Consider the following 18475-nt stretch of genomic DNA (forward strand, 5'->3'; position numbering starts at 1 on the left):
TTTCGAGTTTCCTCCTCTTTCACTCCCTGTAGCCAACATGGCAGTCGGCAAGAATAAGAGGCTGACCAAAGGCGGCAAAAAAGGTGCCAAAAAGAAGATGTAAGTAGCTAATTCACACACGGTTACACGAAATAGGCTTTGCGTGTTCCACCGATGTAACTCCGGTGTGAAAAATGTGGAGGATGAAGCCGATTTTAGATGGATAATCTTCAGGCCGGTGCCTAGTCTCGTCGTAGCCGCCGCCGGCCTCAGCGGCGCTGGATGGAGTCAAACCACGCTGCTGAGTCCCATTTACTCGTTTAGTCCACATTAAGCTGAGTTAGTCACGACTGGTATTTTTTATTTTGAGGATTTTCTGTCTTGAAATAAAACACGGAGAGCAGTGAGAGTCTGCCCCCCACTATTAGAGAGTGTAATGTTACAGGCTAAAGGGCTACCAAATGTTAGCATGGCTTGAGCTAACGTTAAGCTTGGCCATCAACATGGCAGTCAAAACCTCAGGTAGCCAATTGATAAATTGCAATACGCACAACCAAACTGTCTGGATGTTATGGTGAAGCCAGTTAAGTGAATCGCTGGAGGTGTCGGCTAGCATTAAAGCTAACCGTACATGCGCTGCTAACCGAGGTGGTGTCATTGGCAGCTAGTTGGTCCGGTGAAGCATGCACTGTCTGCACGCCTTCATCCGTATTATGGACGCTGCTGGTGGCGAAACCTGATAAGTTATTCCTATGTAATGTATTTGACTCTCTATCTCTCTTACAGTGTGGACCCTTTCTCCAAGAAGGACTGGTATGATGTCAAGGCACCAGCCATGTTCAACATCCGCAATCTTGGCAAGACCTTGGTCACCAGGACTCAGGGAACCAGTAAGTCTTCATTGTGTTATGACTGATTGATTGATTGTGTATGTAAACGTGCAGTGACGTTTAGTCAGCTGTCTGCTGTATGTCAGGCTGGTGTTGAGTACAGAAAAGCTTCATGGGATGGACAGGATGAATGTAATTTATAAGTGTGTTAATGAGACCTTAAGTTATTCTGCAGATACAACTATAGAGTATTCACCATGTTGTAGGGATACTCATGCAGGGCCCCAGACTAACCTTTCATACCAGGAGTACAGTGGCCCCCAATTCAAAATTTTTAGCAGCGCAAGCAGAAAATTTAGGGGAGCACACTGTAAATGGACTTACAAAGCAAATATTCACATTTCCTCTTCATTCATGATCCTCACACACATTGGCCTGCCCCTTGTTATGTTATATACTTTGAGTCATCCCTTCCACATTTCACTAGTGTTAAAAATAAAACAGCAAATTTACTGGTTGCCTACACAAAAGTAGATGAGAAATGTATGTCTCAAATTTTAGGGGCAGTCTGGAGCCCTGTCATGTGATTGGATGTTTGTGGTTATGAAATGGGAACACATGATGACAAACTGTTTAGGTCCCAAATGATGGTTGCTGATTATACTTACGAGATCAGCTGATTTTCCCTTTACCACGATTAAACCAATTCCAGAGATTATCGCCATCCATTTCAGCCTTTCTGTTGCTTTTAATTTTTTTTTGGCTTAACTCCGTTGTCTTTCAATCATCTAGGAATCGCCTCTGATGGTCTTAAGGGACGTGTGTTCGAGGTGAGCCTCGCTGACCTGCAGAACGACGAGGTCGCCTTCCGTAAATTCAAGCTCATCACTGAAGACGTTCAGGGCAAGAACTGCCTGACCAACTTCCACGGCATGGACCTGACCCGTGACAAGATGTGCTCAATGGTCAAGAAGTGGCAGGTAATTATGATCATTGCTTCTGAATATATCTCATTATGGTCAGTGTGTTCGCAACAAGTTATGATTAGGGCACAGTGTCAAAAAGGTCAGTTTTTTAATATTAAATACTGACAGGTTAGTTACTATGGAGAGGTAATTGAAAAAAGTGTACACTAAAACAGTGACAGTGGGGAACTGCAGTATGATTTTTGAATTGTTGGTTAAAAAATGTTGTACTGTCTGTGAGAGCATCTGATGGGCATGGCAGTGATTATGTAATTAATGAGCATTACAGTCAACATGGAGTGAGGAGTATGCAGACAAATTTCTGAATGTAACTTTGTGGATATTGCCAGAAAAGGACATGGATGATTTAATTTAGATTTTGGCAGAAGCATTAGAAGTAAAATTTTGTGACAGCCATTTGTGGTTGAGCAAGTATCATCTCAACACACACAGTGATGGATTTGGAGTGATGATTGGAGTGATGGGAAGAATGTTAGGTAATGGATAAAATCTTTGTGTTTTTTTTTTTATTGGAGTCTATTGTAAATTGACTTAAAATTTTAAGATGGCTGTGACATATCACTGATAACTGTTGAGTAATGTCTCAAAGATGGTTATTCCTCTGTAAGCATTGGTCAAAAGGTGTTCTGCACTATACTCTGCATCTTCAGATCTGAGTCTCAAACCATGATGGTGAATGTAAGGTTGAGTGTTCATGTAAACTCTACAGGAGCAAAGTTGAGGGTCTTCAGTTGACTCCATGTTGTGCATCTTTGTTCCTCAGTGTTGGAAGCTCTTGATTATCAGTTGCCTCAGTCACAGTACAACCTAAAGGCTTCTTATGGTTTGAGTTTGGGAAGTAGCTGAGCCCTGTGGCAATGAGAGAAAAGGTTAGGTTATCCATCCCTCACCAACTTAATACAACCTGTACTTTCATAAACATGTTATTTATAAGGCGTGAAATAAATTATCATCCCAAGTACGAAGTGAATGAAACGACAGGGGTTCTGAAAATGTATTTTGTGTGGAGGAAATGAGTTAAGAAGCTGGTTGAGAGAAGATGAGCTTTATCTCAAATAAAAAGGTGGCAGGCTGTGGTGGATGGGATACAACATGAAGTCTAACGGGTACGGATGTTTTCTTTCCACTTAGACCATGATCGAAGCCCACGTGGATGTCAAGACCACCGACGGCTACCTTCTGCGTCTGTTCTGCGTGGGTTTCACAAAGAAGCGCACCAACCAGATCAGAAAGACCTCCTACGCCCAGCACCAGCAGGTTCGCCAGATCCGCAAGAAGATGATGGAGATCATGACCCGTGAGGTTCAGACCAACGACCTGAAGGAAGTCGTCAACAAGCTGTAAGTCCTGAACTGTTTCTCCTGCCCCCTGATCAAACATCGATGATTTCTTTGTTGCATGTTCAAACAAAGCCTCTGTCCAAATGTTCCAGTTGTTGCATGACAGTGTCACCTCTTGTAGATATCTCAGACAACGCATCCATTCATGTATAGCCGGTTGATGTAAAAAATATATAAATGGAGACTTGTTATGTCTGGAAAAAGCCTAGTGACCATGTTTTTCATCGAGTTGTGTATTGTGTTGTGTTACAGGATCCCCGACAGTGTTGGAAAGGACATTGAGAAGGCCTGCCAGTCCATCTACCCCCTACACGACGTCTATGTCCGCAAGGTCAAGATGCTTAAGAAGCCCAAGTTTGAGTGTAAGTGATTTTTGCAGCACAAACAGTTTCTGTCATCTTCCTCCATTTCCACTTGTGGGAACACATGATGACAAACTGTTTCGGTCCCATATGAACACATGATTACCACCATTGAGATCACCTGATGTTCCCTTTCATGACATAATGATCTCGGTTTTTTGTGTTTTCAACATCTAGCTTTTTAATAGTGACCTTTTGCATTTAAGATCAGTGAGTTAAAATCTTCTTGTCTGTATTTTTATTTTTTTTTGCAGTGGGCAAACTGATGGAGCTACACGGTGAGGGCGGTGCCGGCAGTGCCACAAAGGCAACTGGTGACGACACTGGAGCCAAGGTGGAGAGGGCTGACGGCTACGAGCCCCCCATCCAGGAGACCGTCTAAAAAACACCCTGACAGATTTAATAAAAAATGTAAATGACCAACATCCTGTACTGTTTTCTGTTATTTGTGTGTTGTGTCAATGGGACTAAAACATTTGTACACATGGTCACACAACTTGTACAAGCTATGGAATTGAATCCATGAGCCTGACAGAAACTAAGCCTCGTAGTCTGAGACTCGAATCATTCTTGAGGGTATAGTTCTTCAAAGTTGAACTTGTTCAGGTCTATTCATTTAGCGTAATGATCCTGAACTGTATTTAAATCTGACTTTGTTAAATACAGGGGTGCAAACTCGTCACCTTTCGGCGAAATTCGCCGTTTTGGATCCCAAATTGGTCATTTGTGTGATTCGTGTAAATCCGCAATAAAAAAAATTTGAGAGGGGGGGGGGGGTCCGGCGAGGCGAGCCGAGCCGAGCCGATGCACCTGTCTCTTTAAGGCGCATGCACCTTATCTGGATGACAACGAGTGGTGGCAGCGCTCCTCTTCTGTCCAGCAATACACACCTGAAGCTTCACTTTTAATACAGACTAACTAACGCGACTTTTTGAGCATGGCGAGTGAAAGAGTCGGAGCTAGAAGATACGCCAGCAGTGTTGTTTAGGTCTGCTCTGCTGTATGGGACCGCGTGTGTGTGATGATCGGGATCGCGGCCAATTAGCGATTAGCGCATTTAGCATTAATTAGCTCCAGTGTCTCCTTCTCTGGAGGAGGGTCTGGCGAGCGAGACTAGCTCCAGTGCGACCTGTTCAGCAGCAGCAGCAGGAGGAGGAGGTTGACTGACTGTGGCAGGACACCTCTGCCTCTGTTTCACTTTATGTTGCTGGTAAATAATGTGGTTGTAAAAGTAGTATAGGCTAAAGTTAAATTATTTCGTATGCACTAATTAAAGGGGCAGAGCTTTAAGAGACATTTTAGCTTTTATATTTTATAAGATATATTTTTTGTAAGAACCACAATTAATAAATATAGGTTATATATTTCAGTGAATATCTAATTGTTCTTAGCATTTGTTAGATAACTTTATTTGCCCAATAAATTAAAACATGATGGAACTATCAATGTCTCCTCGCTTGCCACCAGATCACCTACTTTTAACCCCAGACTGTCACAATGATGTATCAGATGTCAGACCGCCTCATTCTTTCAGTTTTAACCTGAATATACAAGACATGATTGATTTTCCCAACGATCAAAGTATACAAAACCGAACCGAAAACCATGACCACAAAACCGTGAACCGAACCGTTTGCTTGAACATCTTTTAAATACTGCCGCTTAATATGTTTTATGTAACCTGTGGCATTTTTAAGCTTCATGTGTGTTATTGGACAGAAAGAGCAGCGCTGCCTCGGAGCATAGCCTACGTAGCCTACAGAAAACACATTTACATCAATAAATAAATGTTTCACAATGAACCAGTCAGTCTGTATTAAATGTTATTTAGTTTGAAGGCAAGGTTTGCAAGGTTCATCTGATGGACATCAAGGGACAGATTCTCCAAGTTTTGCACAGCTTTTGCTCATGCTAAACCTGCATAGGCTGAAGACCCTCTTCACATGTTTCAAAACCAAACACAGAGAGACAGATTGTGCAGGTTTAACAGGAGCAAAAGCTGTGCAAACCTGAGTAAATCTGGACCCTAGTCTCATGCTAAAATTGACTGTAAATTCACCTTTAAAGTTGATTTTTTTTTTTAAATTCCCCGGGGGGGCATGCCCCCCCGCCCCTAGGGGGTCGGTATCTGGTCACCTTTTTTACCCCTGATGAGTTTGCACCCCTGTAAATAGGTATGTTTACTAATTTTTGTTCAAATTAGAAATCTGACAAATTTGTGATAATAGGTTAGAACATAGTTTGGATGTGAACTCTGTGGTCCAGTGGAGGTGATGAAATAATTGTGTGGGGTGTGAAAGGAGGAGACAAACCACTAGGTGGTGCAAATGGTGAAGAAATCACAGTGAGACTGAATGAAAGTCCAGCATATGTACATTGCCAGCAAGCTTTAATCTAATATTCATTTATTGCTATGGTAAATTATTCAGTAAACACTTTCAGCTGTTGCTGCAGATTATAAAATATGATGCACTACTTGGAGATGAAAATACTGCATTCCAGTTGGAGACAGGTCACTTCAGACCTGACTCTGATCTTGTTTCCCCTCTGGTCTTCAGGCCACATGTCACTATCACAGGACTTGCACATAGTTTTTAGGGACCAGGGCTCGTTTCCCCTTCAAATCACCCAGGAACCATTCTTCATCAACAGACTCCAGGTTGGTTATAATGTCCCCCGTCTGTAAAAGAGGAAGAAATCAGGGCTTGTGTGGACGGTGGTGTGTTGAGATGATACTTGCTCTGTGTGAATTACACTCCTACTACCTGCAGAGAGAGCTCTTCATCACAGTCTGACGTGAAGTTATACTGCGCCCTGGCTCTCTGACCACCAGCTGCTTCCTTTTGGTGGCTGTGCTGCGGCTGCTGACCTGCTGAGGGGGCTACACACAGTAAAAGTCAGTCAATTTATGAAGAATCATCATGTTTGTACTGTAAACTTGCATAGCTGAAACAGCGAGTGGTTAAAATGAGCAACAGGTTATTCTATTGCCACCCCAATATAGTTAGCCTACTTTTTATTTACAAAGCTGATTTACACCAACTCCCACATTCTTATTTGTTGTTATTTTGCAATTTGTCTTATGAAGTTTTGCACCTTTTATCAGGCAAAGTAAATGATCTGAAGATGAGCTTTAGTAATTGTATTCGGCAGTTTTACCGTTCAGTTGTTTTGCAGTCATATTCTAATCAGGCAAATCAATACTGAAATCAGTCGTTGCAGCATATCGTACATCCTGCAGAGCGCACATGAAGACAAATACCCTAAAATGTGGGCATTATAATCTAATATGTGTTTACGACGAGATAAAAAGTGTAGCATGACACCAATGGCCTTACATATGTCATGAGTGGACAAAAAGTTATTTTCCTTGACTTCTGTACTTCAGGATAAAACCAAAGCTTGGTCCTCTCTGCAGAAGACATTAACTTCATCATACCAGCACGGTGAGGTCTTCATACCTGCACAGCTCTCGACGAACGCTGTGGGGAACATGCCCTCTTTGCCGTGGAGCCGTCCACAGCTCCATTCATCATTAAGGCACTGGGTGACCAGGATGCAGTCACCCTGCTGAAAGGACAGGTCTTCTTCTGATTTCCCAGCGTAGTCGTACAAAGCCACCACCCAGACCACTTTGGACTGAGGCGCCTACAAAGTAAACACGATTAAATTAATCTTACACAATACAACACTAACAAAACAATATGTTACCGCTCATTGAAATATTAGCTACCTGAGTGGGTTTGGAAACCCCAGAGCTAGCACTTGAAGAAGCCGTCATCCCTGTGGGGGAAAAGATGTCTGGGTTGTTAAAGATGAAAAGCATAAAACATCCTGGCAGGATAATAAAAGTGTGAATCAACTCTGTGGTAGTTAATCTAAAGCCAATGTAGTGGAGGACACTGAAGTCCACTGTATTTTGAGGAAGTACAACTTTGTGGAGTTTACTTTTTGTAAACAAATTATATTTGACTCCTTAAACACCACCAGGTACATATTAAACAGCATAAGGAAGTTTATTGTCATAGTACAAAGAGAATTAAACATTTTAGAGGATGTCAAGTCATGACATCGCAACAGCTTTTCTGTACTCCTGACTACAGACATAGTGGTGTGTGGGTGTTTCATGTAGAAAAACCTTTTGTAAACAACGATTTAATGAAACACAAACAGAAGCACGGATTCCTAACGTGCCACAGCTAGAGGGAGATGCAAACCAACACAAAAGAAAAGGATGGAAAGAGATCCATACTGAAGGACACAAACACTCTTGTTTTGACTGAGGTTCAGTAGGATAATGTGCAAATATCAAAGTCAAAGTTAGCTAATTAAAGTACAATCAACTGAGTTTCTCTTTATGAATAAAAAGTTGTTTGTGACTTTGTTGTGGTGCTTTCAGGTACCATACCAGGCAGCGCGACTTTGCCAGGCTGAGTCTGCGTCTTCTGCTGGCTCGGAGGTGGCGGCAGATCTTCAATCACCTCCACAAAGTTAAGGGGGAAGATTCCAGTTGTGGCGCCGACCTGTCCCCGGGCCCATTCCTGTCCAATGTACTCCTTCAGCTGGATCACGTCTCCCTCAGAGAAAGACAGCTCGTCACTGTGCTCCCCCTCAAAGTCAAACCTCGCCGCACACCTTGGACCACTTCACAGGGCAGAGGGACGCTTCAGGTTAGTTCAGGTGAGCTTGTAAAAGGTTATATGCAGATACAGTATGTTATTAAGTGAGAATGGTACCTGACTGTAGATGGCAGCTTTGGTTTCCTTTTAGGGAGGGTTTTTGGTGAGTCTGACTACAAAAAGAATTTAAAATGGATTTACTCCCATCATATACATTTGTAAGTCACAGACCTCCAATCAGTGCTTTCTAAGAATTTCAATAGCTGAAACTTACCACGACTTTGACAAAATTGATTGGGAAGAAACCAGTAGACCCCCTGACGGTGCCTCTGTACCACTCATTGTCCACTTTCTCCACACCGGTCACAATGTCTCCTGCTCTTAGACCCAGCTCTCCTGGACCCTCTATGTGAAGAAAACACACATCAGCTGTCTATTGGTATCAAAAAATAATCAACACTCAAACAAAACCTCCAAATCTTTTGATTTTCTGTTTTCAAGCAGCCATTGTCTACATTTAAAAAATGAACAATGCAGAACTAAAGACCTTAATATTCAAGGAAGTATTGTTTTTTATAAGAGTGGCATCAGTCTTGTCATGTACTTCTCTGAAAGAAAGTGAATGCAAGTATTTCCCCAAAATGCCAAACTATTCTTTTTTAAATATGCTATTGCATCTTCATCTCATTGCACATCTCAGTCGTAAAAACAACAAAAACAAATGCTTCACCTGGGATGAAGTCATGTATAACCTGCACCTTCTGCCCATGTCCTGGTGCACTCGGTCCGGCACCCTGCTGAGGGAGAACAAAAAATACCTAGAGGTTCATGTATCTGAGCTCACTAAAGAGCACAGAAGAAAAAGTGAGGCTCAAGTATCAGACAACTTACCTGTGGGGACACATCTGAGGAGAGAGGTGTTATAACCTTCATGCGAGACTTGTGGACTCTTCCTCTGGCCTCTCCAACTTGGCACTCAAATGTATCATGGTCAATCTCCTCTAGCAGCAGAAGCACTTCATTTTTCTATTGACAGAACCAACAGACAGGTTTTAGATACAGTACTAGCTCCTGAAGGGAGGCTGTGACACTAAGACTTAAAAAAATGTAGGGTAGACTGAGGACGCTTGTAACATTTTTAACATTTCAGTCAGCATTTTTGAATGTGAATCACTTATCCGCCTTATCCGGCTGAACTAGCTGAGACAATGAGCCTGAAATATTCTATCTCTATTTCAAAGTTGAAAAGTTTAACTACAAAGCAAAGCACCAAAAATAAACAAAGTGAATAAAATACATCAATTAGTTTTTTTTGCTAAAATAATATGTCACTAGTAGCTGTGAGTTAGCTTTAACAGCTATGTACTGTATCTACACTTGCAACTAGCCTGAAAAATATCTACTTCGACTCACTATAAAGCATGACATGAGTTTGAAGAAATGAATTACAAAGCAGCAGGCACCTCTTACAAAAATTAATTAAGTGAAATCAGCTTAATTAGTTGTTTCTGTCTAAAAAAACAAATAACAAATAACAGCTAACACGTTAGCACAAAGTAGGCCTGCTTACCTGAAATATATCTTTATACAACATGACACAAGTTTATCTACCAAGCTACAAAGTAGGCAATGATGTTACAAAAAATATCATCTCAATTAGTTTTTTCCTCCCTTATGTAGGCTAATCCAACCATCCAACCAACCATCCTCAGTCACAGGTTGTTTTGTGGAGTAAGGACTAAATGAGACGGTATGGAGTCAGTTAGGTAATTCTTGTTCCTGACTGAAGGGTTACAAGTGACTCATGTTATGTTATAACCGTCCCGGTCTCCCCTGTTGTGTGTTTATGTTTAAAGTAATGCACATTAATGTAGAGGCCATGTAAACTGTTTAGTCACCTGAAATGACAGTTCTCCTGTGTTGCTCCCATTGTAGTCCGAGTCTGCGATTCCATGGGGAAGCTCAAACTGGAGGAAGAAAGCAAAATAAAAAATAAAAAATTGAAATGTCACCAAGCTGGTACTAGGACATGTGATCCCAGAACGCAGGTGTGCAAGTGGGATTTCTCTTACAGTGTACTTGTTGTAGAGACGGTGGCCTGGGTTGGGCCTTGGAGGTAAGACAAGGCCTTTCCTCTGGGGCTTCTGTGCCTGGGGTTTAGGCGCTGGTACTGAGGCAGATCGACCTGTGGTCTTGAGTTTGGGTGGAGGGGGTCTTCCCGGGCCTGTTTTGGCCGGAGGTGGGCGAGGTGGGAGGACTTTGTTTGTAATCTGCGTCCTGTGAAGCAACGGCATCGTAAAAAGTTGAGTAAAGTTGCATCTTTACAAAGTGCACCAGCATTTTAAACTGAACTTTTTCTACGCCTCTCACTTACCGAGGTGGAAGCAATGGCTCTGACCCAAACTGGAGAGACTCCTGCAGAAAACAGATTTTTATTATTACTAAAACAGACCCAGTAAACACTCCTGCAAACCATGGCAACCACACAACAACACAAAACATTCAGGCACAACTGAAGGCAGTGTGTTCATGGGGCTACAATAGTTTACTTGTTTGTGGAAAGCAGAGGAAATGAAGCAGGTAATATCCTCAGCTGACAGAGACTTTTTCAGGGCAACAAACGCACCACATCACTGTGTATAAGTAGATCTACACTTATGAAACAACATTTTTAAAGCAGAAGTGAGCGATCCGGTCGTTTTGGCTAATGCTGCGTTCCAGGCAGGCTTTTGAAACCATAAATTACAGCTTCAAGTCACGACTTACGACTTTGTAGCATTCCAGGCAACCCACTCGTGTTTTTCCGACCTGTTTTACCTGTGAAAGTCACTATAACGGCCACTCGTAACTTCCGACCCGTGAACTCGTACCAGATCAAACTGGTACGACTTCACAGGTCAGAAAAACACGAGTTACGAGTTGCCTTGAACGCACCATAACGTCTTGTCAGCCGATGGAGTTAGCAGCCCCCGCCCTCGTCATGGATCTATTGGTCCTCGTCCCTACGTCACCACATTCATGCGCATCCCTTGGCTGCACACACAGCCCTTCATGCCGTTCTCTCTCCTCATTGGATAAAAATTGTAGGATACGAGAAAAGTTTTGTCCTCGGCTCAGAGCAGAGCAGAGTGACTGAGAGACCCGTGTTTCGGTCCAAACACTCTATGTAAGTGATTGCTGTGGGAAGATATAACTATTTAAGACTTATATTAACACAAAAATATCGCTTACTTCTGCTTTAATTAGACAAAAGATTTCTGGATTAATTCTTGAAATACATGTAAAGTTAATGTTAAATAACTTTAATTCTAAAGATCTAATGTTTGAGTATGCTGTGTACATAAATGCAGTTTGCGGTAAGGGTTAGTTAGTGGGTTTGTAACTGCACTGAGTGATGGAGGTCTTACCTGTGATGGCAGGGTGGGTGTTGTGCTTTGTCGTTTTAATGAGCCTACAGGCTTCTGGACAGGGAGAGGCGGAGGACTGTCCTGAAAATTGTCTGAGTTTGAGAAGAAGTCTGTCATTACCATAACGTACTGAGAACATGTTTTCGACTATTCCATAAACGGACGTCAAAATGAACATTATGAGTGTTAATATCTTAGGTGTCATATAAAGTGTGCTGGACTGACCTGAACCGGTTTTGCTGGGAACCCTGATGGTGGTTGGTCTCCGTGATACACTTGGTCTGGGGACCACGCTTCCATTGCTGTCCACGTTACGCTGAGGCTTGACTGGGATATGATCTGAACAAAGAGACACTTGGCCTTGTAAATGAAATTTCTATAGTACTCCTCAAAGCAACCCTTTCAGATTTGGTACAAAGTTCAAGGTTAAAGGGACAACGAGGAGTTTTGGAAAAGCGAAGCGTTTTCACACTACATTTATGAGCCTCCGCGCGCACCGTACATTTCTTTGACCGGGCGCAAGACGGACTCATGTTTTCATTCATCAATAATTAAAGTCAGAGGTTCAAAGAGGTTCACATACCACCGTAGTTCCGACCATAAACGGCGATGCGGCTGCGTTATTCTCATGATTCGCAACGAAGGAAACGCTGGTCGGCTCGACCAGCACTTCCGCCACCACTAATAATAACAAAATAACGATAGAGACAGAACGATATATTTATCGAAAATGGGCCCATTAACAAGTGTGGGTAGCGGAGATTCATCCACATTAACGTGAGACTTTTTTTATAACCGAATAGAAACTCCTCGTTGTCCCTTTAAAGGTCAGTGTGACTTGAAAAAACACTTTTTTGACAAAAAGTGGTTCATATTTTACATGACTGTAGATAATCAAAACTAATCTGAGAGGTGAAGACAGAAAACCATTAGAAATTCAGACTGGATTTTTACTTAAAATGTTAGTTTGCTATTATTATAAAACAGGGGATTAATCAATAACCAAAATAATAATCTAAATATACCACACTATATTTAATCTTACACCATAGACTTACCTGATACAGTGTTCATAAACTCATTCTCAGAGGGGATGGAGGCCGAGTTGTGGTTGTTGATGTTCAGATTGGGTTTGAGAGGCTCCTTCGCAGGTTTCACTGGAGGTACGGGGGGAAGTGGTGAAGGTTCGTCTTCATAGATGCTGTTGGCTCTAGTCAGCACCGAGGGGCGTGATCTGTTGGAGATGGCCGCTTTGCTGTGTAAGATCTCTAGTTCCTTTTTTATGGACATTCCCACGGGTTTTTTAGGGGGCTCAGGTCTCTGGGCCGGTGTATTGTCTTGGGATACATTTGCAGATGATATGTACTCATAGTAATCATCTGCATTGTTGTTAAACTGTGGTTTAAGAGCCACTGAAGGTTTAGCAGCCACCGGGGGTTTGATGCTGGGTTTTCGTGGCAGAGGTTCTGGTTTGACTGGTTCGGCTACACCTCCGTCGTCGGTGCTGGTCTGGCTCTCGAAGGCCTGGATCTTGGCTCGAATATTACGTTGACCGTTGATGCTCATCTCGCCAACCGCATCGTCACCTTGAGAGGCCTCGTCCGACTGGTCAACAATGTCACCGTCCTCCTCACACTGGCTCTCTGCGCTGAATACCTCCAATAATTCCTTTAAATACGTATTTGATGATGTATCCTCGAGATCAGAGAGAGCACCGTCACAATTTTCACTGAGCTCAATCAAAGTTGGAGATTTGACCTGTTCTGCAGTCGCCTGTTTTCGGGATTTTGTACGAGGAAGTGGAACGGGGCGTTGACCGAGTTCTGAGTCTGATGGAGAGGGAGTTGCTTCAGCAGGAACAGCAGGGGTAGAGACAGGGGCTGCAGGAATATCCCAGTGTACAGTGACAGATCTGGTGCATGTGTGAGTGGGATCTGCTCGGCTGTGTTGCTCTACGTCAGATTTAGAGGCACTTTGGTTGTCAGTGTTTGTGGATGTGGTTGTGGTTGTCTTTGTGTTTGATCCCACCTTCCTATCAGAAGCAGTAACAGGTTCTTTGTTCACTGGTTTAGGCAGCGATGGCCTGGGTGGTTTTTGAGGTTTTCTACCTGGAAATAAATAGAAATAGAAGTCACATGTGAAGCAGAAACAAAACAAAACTGGAAACTGACACAGAAACACTCACGCCTCACCATCAGGTCTTTTCTCAGCCGACTGTGGAACAGTGATAGTGGTATTGGTGGTGGTAGTGGTATCATCCCTCACAGGGTCAGTCTGTGTGGCACATGTGGTGGTGCAGGTGGGCCGGCGCGGGGCTGCGGTGGGCTTGACTATCTGTTCTTCCTGGGTCTTCTCTTGAATCACCTGGTCATAGGATGGTGGGGGCTGAGTCACACACACAAACACACACTTTCATTATTTTCCTATATACTACAACATCTTAAACTTATGGGTACATGTTGACTGTGTTGGGATAATTTAGTAATGTACTGTATTATACAATGAGTGCTATTGAGGTTATTAAGGTCAAGAGTTTTACTAGGGACTCACTGACATTGGGGGTTTCATTTATGGCCTTAGTCTAGTATTTTTATACTGAGCATGTTTATATTGGACTTATTTTTGGTCCCCAAAAAAAATCAAAATGTAATTTCCCTCAGAGACTCTGAAACATTAGTCAGACAGTCCCGTTGGGAAATAAAATGAAAAATAGAACAAAAATGAAAACAGAACACCCCGCTATATTAAGGAAATATATATATTTAAAAAATCTAATTTCTATTTTGTGTCAGGAAGACTCTAGCAATGGCCATGCTATTGATGTTTTTTATGCTCAGTTTGCTTTTTTTTTTTTTTTTTTTGCATTGTTCATTTAAGTCGGTCAGATGAAGTCTACCTGGGAGACGGGTTGGAGGCCTGAAGACCAGCCTGCCTGAGGAGGAGGGAAAACCACAGAGGCTCCTGGGAACCAGTTGTTGCCGGCAAGAGGTTCTGCTGCGACGATGGTGATCTCTGGTCGCCTGAAAGACAAACCACAAAGATGCTGTAAAAACCTGAGAGACAATCAAATGATATAGTGAAGAGGTCAACATGACCAAACTGTATTTACATTACCGTCTATCTCTGGTATGGTCACACTGAGAGTTTGCTCTTGCTGCAGAACGGAGAAAATAGATCACATTATTAAAACACATACAAACAAACTATAGATCAAAACCACAAAAAAGTGCTGCCAACATTTTTGTCAAATACACTTTGATAGGCCGAGTTATACTTCAAATAAAACAGCACAAAGCCAATTTAAGGAATAAACCCTTTATCATTGGTGTCAGTTTCGAGTCACTTACTTCGTTTGATAGCAGCTCGTATAGAAGACAGAGGACCTTGGCTGGAAAACAGAGCAGAGCAGGAAACACATTAATCACTGAGGTGTGGGACACAGACAGTCGAGACTGGGCTCATACCTATGTGGTGACTCAGCTATTAAAAAGAAATCTCTTTACTTGACCCCGGTCAGGATCACACAATACACTCTCTTTCTCTCCATGCAGCTGCTTTATACTGTTGGTGCCAGTTTATGCACAGACAAGAGGTTTAAAAGGAGGAAGAATAAATCAAATGGAAAAATGAAGGAAATATAGACATAAAATGAGGGGAAATGGCTCAAAGCTGTGGAGAGGGATTGGCAAAACAAAAAAAAGAGGAAAAGGCTGCAAAAAATAAAACAACTATGACCCAAAATGATCAAAAAAGAAAGATTTAAAAAATGTCTATGAATTCGTAATATGATGCTATACGGTATGATAGATAGTACATTTTAGTGTAAGGTGTAGGCTAATTGCTAAAGGTGCAAAATTTTGCTCACTAAGATAAACAGTGCTGGAAGTGGTGCAAGCAACGTGAGAAACATTTCTCTCTTTCTGCTTAGAGTGCACGGATGGAGCTGAAATCTACAAAATAAAAGCCCTTATTTAGTTTAAAGGGCAGTAAAAAGGCTTTAGTCAGGAAAATGTGTTTTCACTTGTGCTTTTCTGTTGAACAATGGCAAAACTACATGCAGATAAAGCAAACTGAACCATTGCCACAGGTTTCTATCACAAAACATAACATCCAGTAAAAAAAACAAAAACAGGAACATCCCTGAACATCCTGCACATTATCAAATCCACCTACCTCACAGGAACAGGGTGTCAGTAAATTTCAACGAGCGTTAACTATTCTACATGACATCATCTCCAGATAGTGACCTAGCAATCTCCTCTTTGTTAAATCTCATCTGTTTTCCTCACAGGGTTGTAGATCCGTTTCTAATCCTTTAATATCAGCACTTCATTCCAGCATTGTCATCATCTTAAGACTCCCTTTCTTCTTCCTTTTTCCTCTCTCTATATGATTAGAGCAGAGATTAAACTGACATGACTCTTTCTAATCTGTGCCAGCAGTCACTTCACCAAAGCTACAGTAAACACAGGGGGGAGGCTCATCATTAACACACATCCTGCTCATTAAGGGCCGACTGCAGGAGGATGATCTAAACTACCAGGGGGAAAAGACCAACAGTCCTCCCCCTCCTAACTGATTAGTGAAGTTGTAAACACACAGCTGTTCAGACCAGAGACCTCCTGCGTGATCTGTCATCACCTGTGTTTTTAAATGATTTGCCTGATTCGTTCTTCTGTTTATGTGTAACTAAACAACTATTAAAAAAAAGCAGCATGGGGTCGATCCTCATGTTGACTTTTGCTCTGTCACTCAGTGAGGATAGATGTGTTCATTGTTTGGTCCATTCACAACCTCATCATCAGCAGATCTCACTGTTAAAGGGATAGTGCCCTGTTTTGTGTGGGAGTTTCGGTGAAACTATAGACTAACTGCTACTGCTACTGGATCCGCCACATAAAAAAGTTCAAATATATATACATTTCAGCTCAAGGATTGATTACATACCTGGAGTGTAAATGCTCAGACTTGGTTCGTTCAGGATGATCTGGAGAAGAGAATAGAAAAGCACCAGTTTCATCAATGATGTGCAGCAAAAAAAAGATTTCACAATATGTGTGTGATATTTAGTACATTGTTGGTTTTACAGAATATTTAAATTATATTGTTGTAGTTGCAGTAGTGACCAGTCTTACTCAAACAACAAGTGATGAAGGGGAATACAGTGCACTGACCAAAATCAGTAATGCCCACAATCAATCACAAGTCCTCCATGTAGTTTGGTAAGTTATCTTGATAATGTCAACTAAACAGAAGACATATCATCTTCAAAACAGAAAATATGTTGTTCTGTAAAACCCTCCTCTGTAATGTTAAATCTTTAAAGCATGGTGGACATTTCTGAGGGTGTTTGAAGTTGTTCCTGTCCATGCTGAGTAAACAATGTCATTGTAGCATGACATCAAATGTCTGCTATTGTCTGTGTTATTAAGTCTTTAAGAGAAAAAAGGAAGCATCCATGGGATAAGAGACAAAATTAACAACCTGGATCAGTAATATCAACCACACAACAGGATCTATAGATAGTTCACCAGCATTAGAGTATATGGATTTGAACAAAGTTCATTTTGTTTATGAATTTAGTTGAATTCATTTATGTCACTTTGCCTTTCAAACATTATGTCTCACGTTGAGCCGTAGTCATCATTTCACTACTCTCAATACTAATTGCTCCTATACTTACCAAGAAGAACAAGAAATACAAGTGACCTAACCCCAACCAGCAGGACCAGTTAGTCTATGATGTAAATCAACCAAACCATTTATAGTCTGTAACTGTGTTGGTGATTCACATAAAAGCCATTGCAAAACAACGGTGCATGTTATTCTAAATAATATTTTGAAGACCTGTATGAATGACAGGATGTGCTGCGCTTTTTTTTTTTTTTTTTTCCTTCATCAAATTCACATTAATAACTCCTCTTCACTGTGGCTGAATGATATGCACACACAACACAAACAACAGATTAGCAATACAAACTAATGAAACATTTGGCAATAGGCCTATTACTGGAGATTGTTATTAAAGCATCCACCCTATGAGGTCAAAAGGTACACAAGTGTTGTCACAAGTCACAAGTCCCCCATATTTGGAAAAAGGCTGATGTCAGGGATATAGCTATATTGTGAGTCTTAAAAGGCAAGTAAGTAACAAAATAACAGTTTCCTTGATGATTTCGCCTTCAGACACATAATATTAACCAGTGCTTTCCTGTCGCTACTGTCAACACAGTTCAAGTCTTCAAACAGCAAGAGATAAAGGGGGGAACGGTGCAGTAGTTAGCAGGGAAGCTACAGAGCAATATCAGTGATGCAAACAAACATACTATATCCTCAGAGGTAATTCTTATATCGGAGGGACCACTCATCAGAAGAATAGTGAAGACACTAACATTAGAAGCAGCGATGGAAGACAGCATTGTTGTTCATGCCGCGGGCCTGAAACTCTGACCTCATTAGCAGTCAGATCCACCTATCACACCTGTTACCTGTTATCTGCTGTGCCTCAAGTTACACTTTGACAATGTGAGAGAAAAGAGTTTCGGTACTTTCACTTTGTGAGAAAAAAACATGTTGTAAGCGACTGCTTCACACAGTTTTAAGCTGTGATACGTTAAATAAAGAATGATCACTTCCTTGTAGTTGTGTGTTCTGCCAGTTTGAAACCACTCACGTGCAGAGCAGCTGTAGACTAAACCTGGACTCAACTCATCTGCGTCTTTAACCATACAATAATGCTCCTACCTGTCGATGAAATAATTACAAAATCAAGCAGGATATTTCCACAGAGATCCTTCCTCCTGCTCCACCAAGCAAGTGTCTGTGTGTTTCAGCAACAGCCTGAAGCCTGCAGGTACACACCCACACACAACAGCAAAGAGAGGGAGGGCTCTATAACATCTCAGAGCGCCTGAGTTTACCTGGCCAATCTGTTCAACAGGAATGTGGTCAT

General features: G+C 41.8%; 2 protein-coding genes across 2 annotated transcripts; one reads left to right on the top strand and one right to left on the bottom strand.

Annotated features, from left to right (window-relative positions):
- rps3a (ribosomal protein S3A) lies at positions 1-3920 on the top strand. The gene is made up of 6 exons (XM_083983549.1): positions 1-99; positions 766-869; positions 1602-1789; positions 2927-3135; positions 3388-3497; positions 3752-3920. The coding sequence occupies exons 1-6, from the start codon at positions 38-40 to the stop codon at positions 3877-3879; spliced, it is 801 nt and encodes a 266-aa protein (XP_083839675.1). The 5' UTR covers positions 1-37; the 3' UTR covers positions 3880-3920.
- A 1944-nt stretch (positions 3921-5864) lies between these two features.
- Positions 5865-18475, bottom strand: sh3d19 (SH3 domain containing 19; the record flags this gene model as incomplete). The annotated part of the gene is made up of 22 exons (XM_083989418.1): positions 5865-6177; positions 6263-6378; positions 6959-7145; positions 7231-7280; positions 7906-8141; positions 8234-8289; positions 8391-8521; positions 8847-8913; positions 9008-9142; positions 10015-10083; positions 10189-10393; positions 10491-10531; positions 11524-11615; positions 11749-11862; positions 12582-13631; positions 13716-13908; positions 14420-14543; positions 14638-14677; positions 14871-14911; positions 16471-16510; positions 18268-18323; positions 18444-18475. The coding sequence occupies 22 exons, from the start codon at positions 18473-18475 to the stop codon at positions 6070-6072; spliced, it is 3183 nt and encodes a 1060-aa protein (XP_083845544.1). The 3' UTR covers positions 5865-6069.

The sequence above is a fragment of the Trachurus trachurus genome, assembly GCF_905171665.1.
Source record: "Trachurus trachurus genome assembly, chromosome: 1".
Lineage (NCBI taxonomy): Eukaryota > Metazoa > Chordata > Actinopteri > Carangiformes > Carangidae > Trachurus > Trachurus trachurus.

What these genes read in the sequence shown, in the direction of transcription:
- rps3a (XM_083983549.1), top strand. Translation starts at nt 38, where the DNA reads ATGGCAGTCGGCAAGAATAAGAGGCTGACCAAAGGCGGCAAAAAAGGT. An exon ending in AAAGGTGCCAAAAAGAAGAT is followed by an intron (nt 100 to 765) that starts GTAAGTAGCTAA and finishes TCTCTCTTACAG; the next exon opens with TGTGGACCCTTTCTCCAAGA. An exon ending in CAATGGTCAAGAAGTGGCAG is followed by an intron (nt 1,790 to 2,926) that starts GTAATTATGATC and finishes CTTTCCACTTAG; the next exon opens with ACCATGATCGAAGCCCACGT.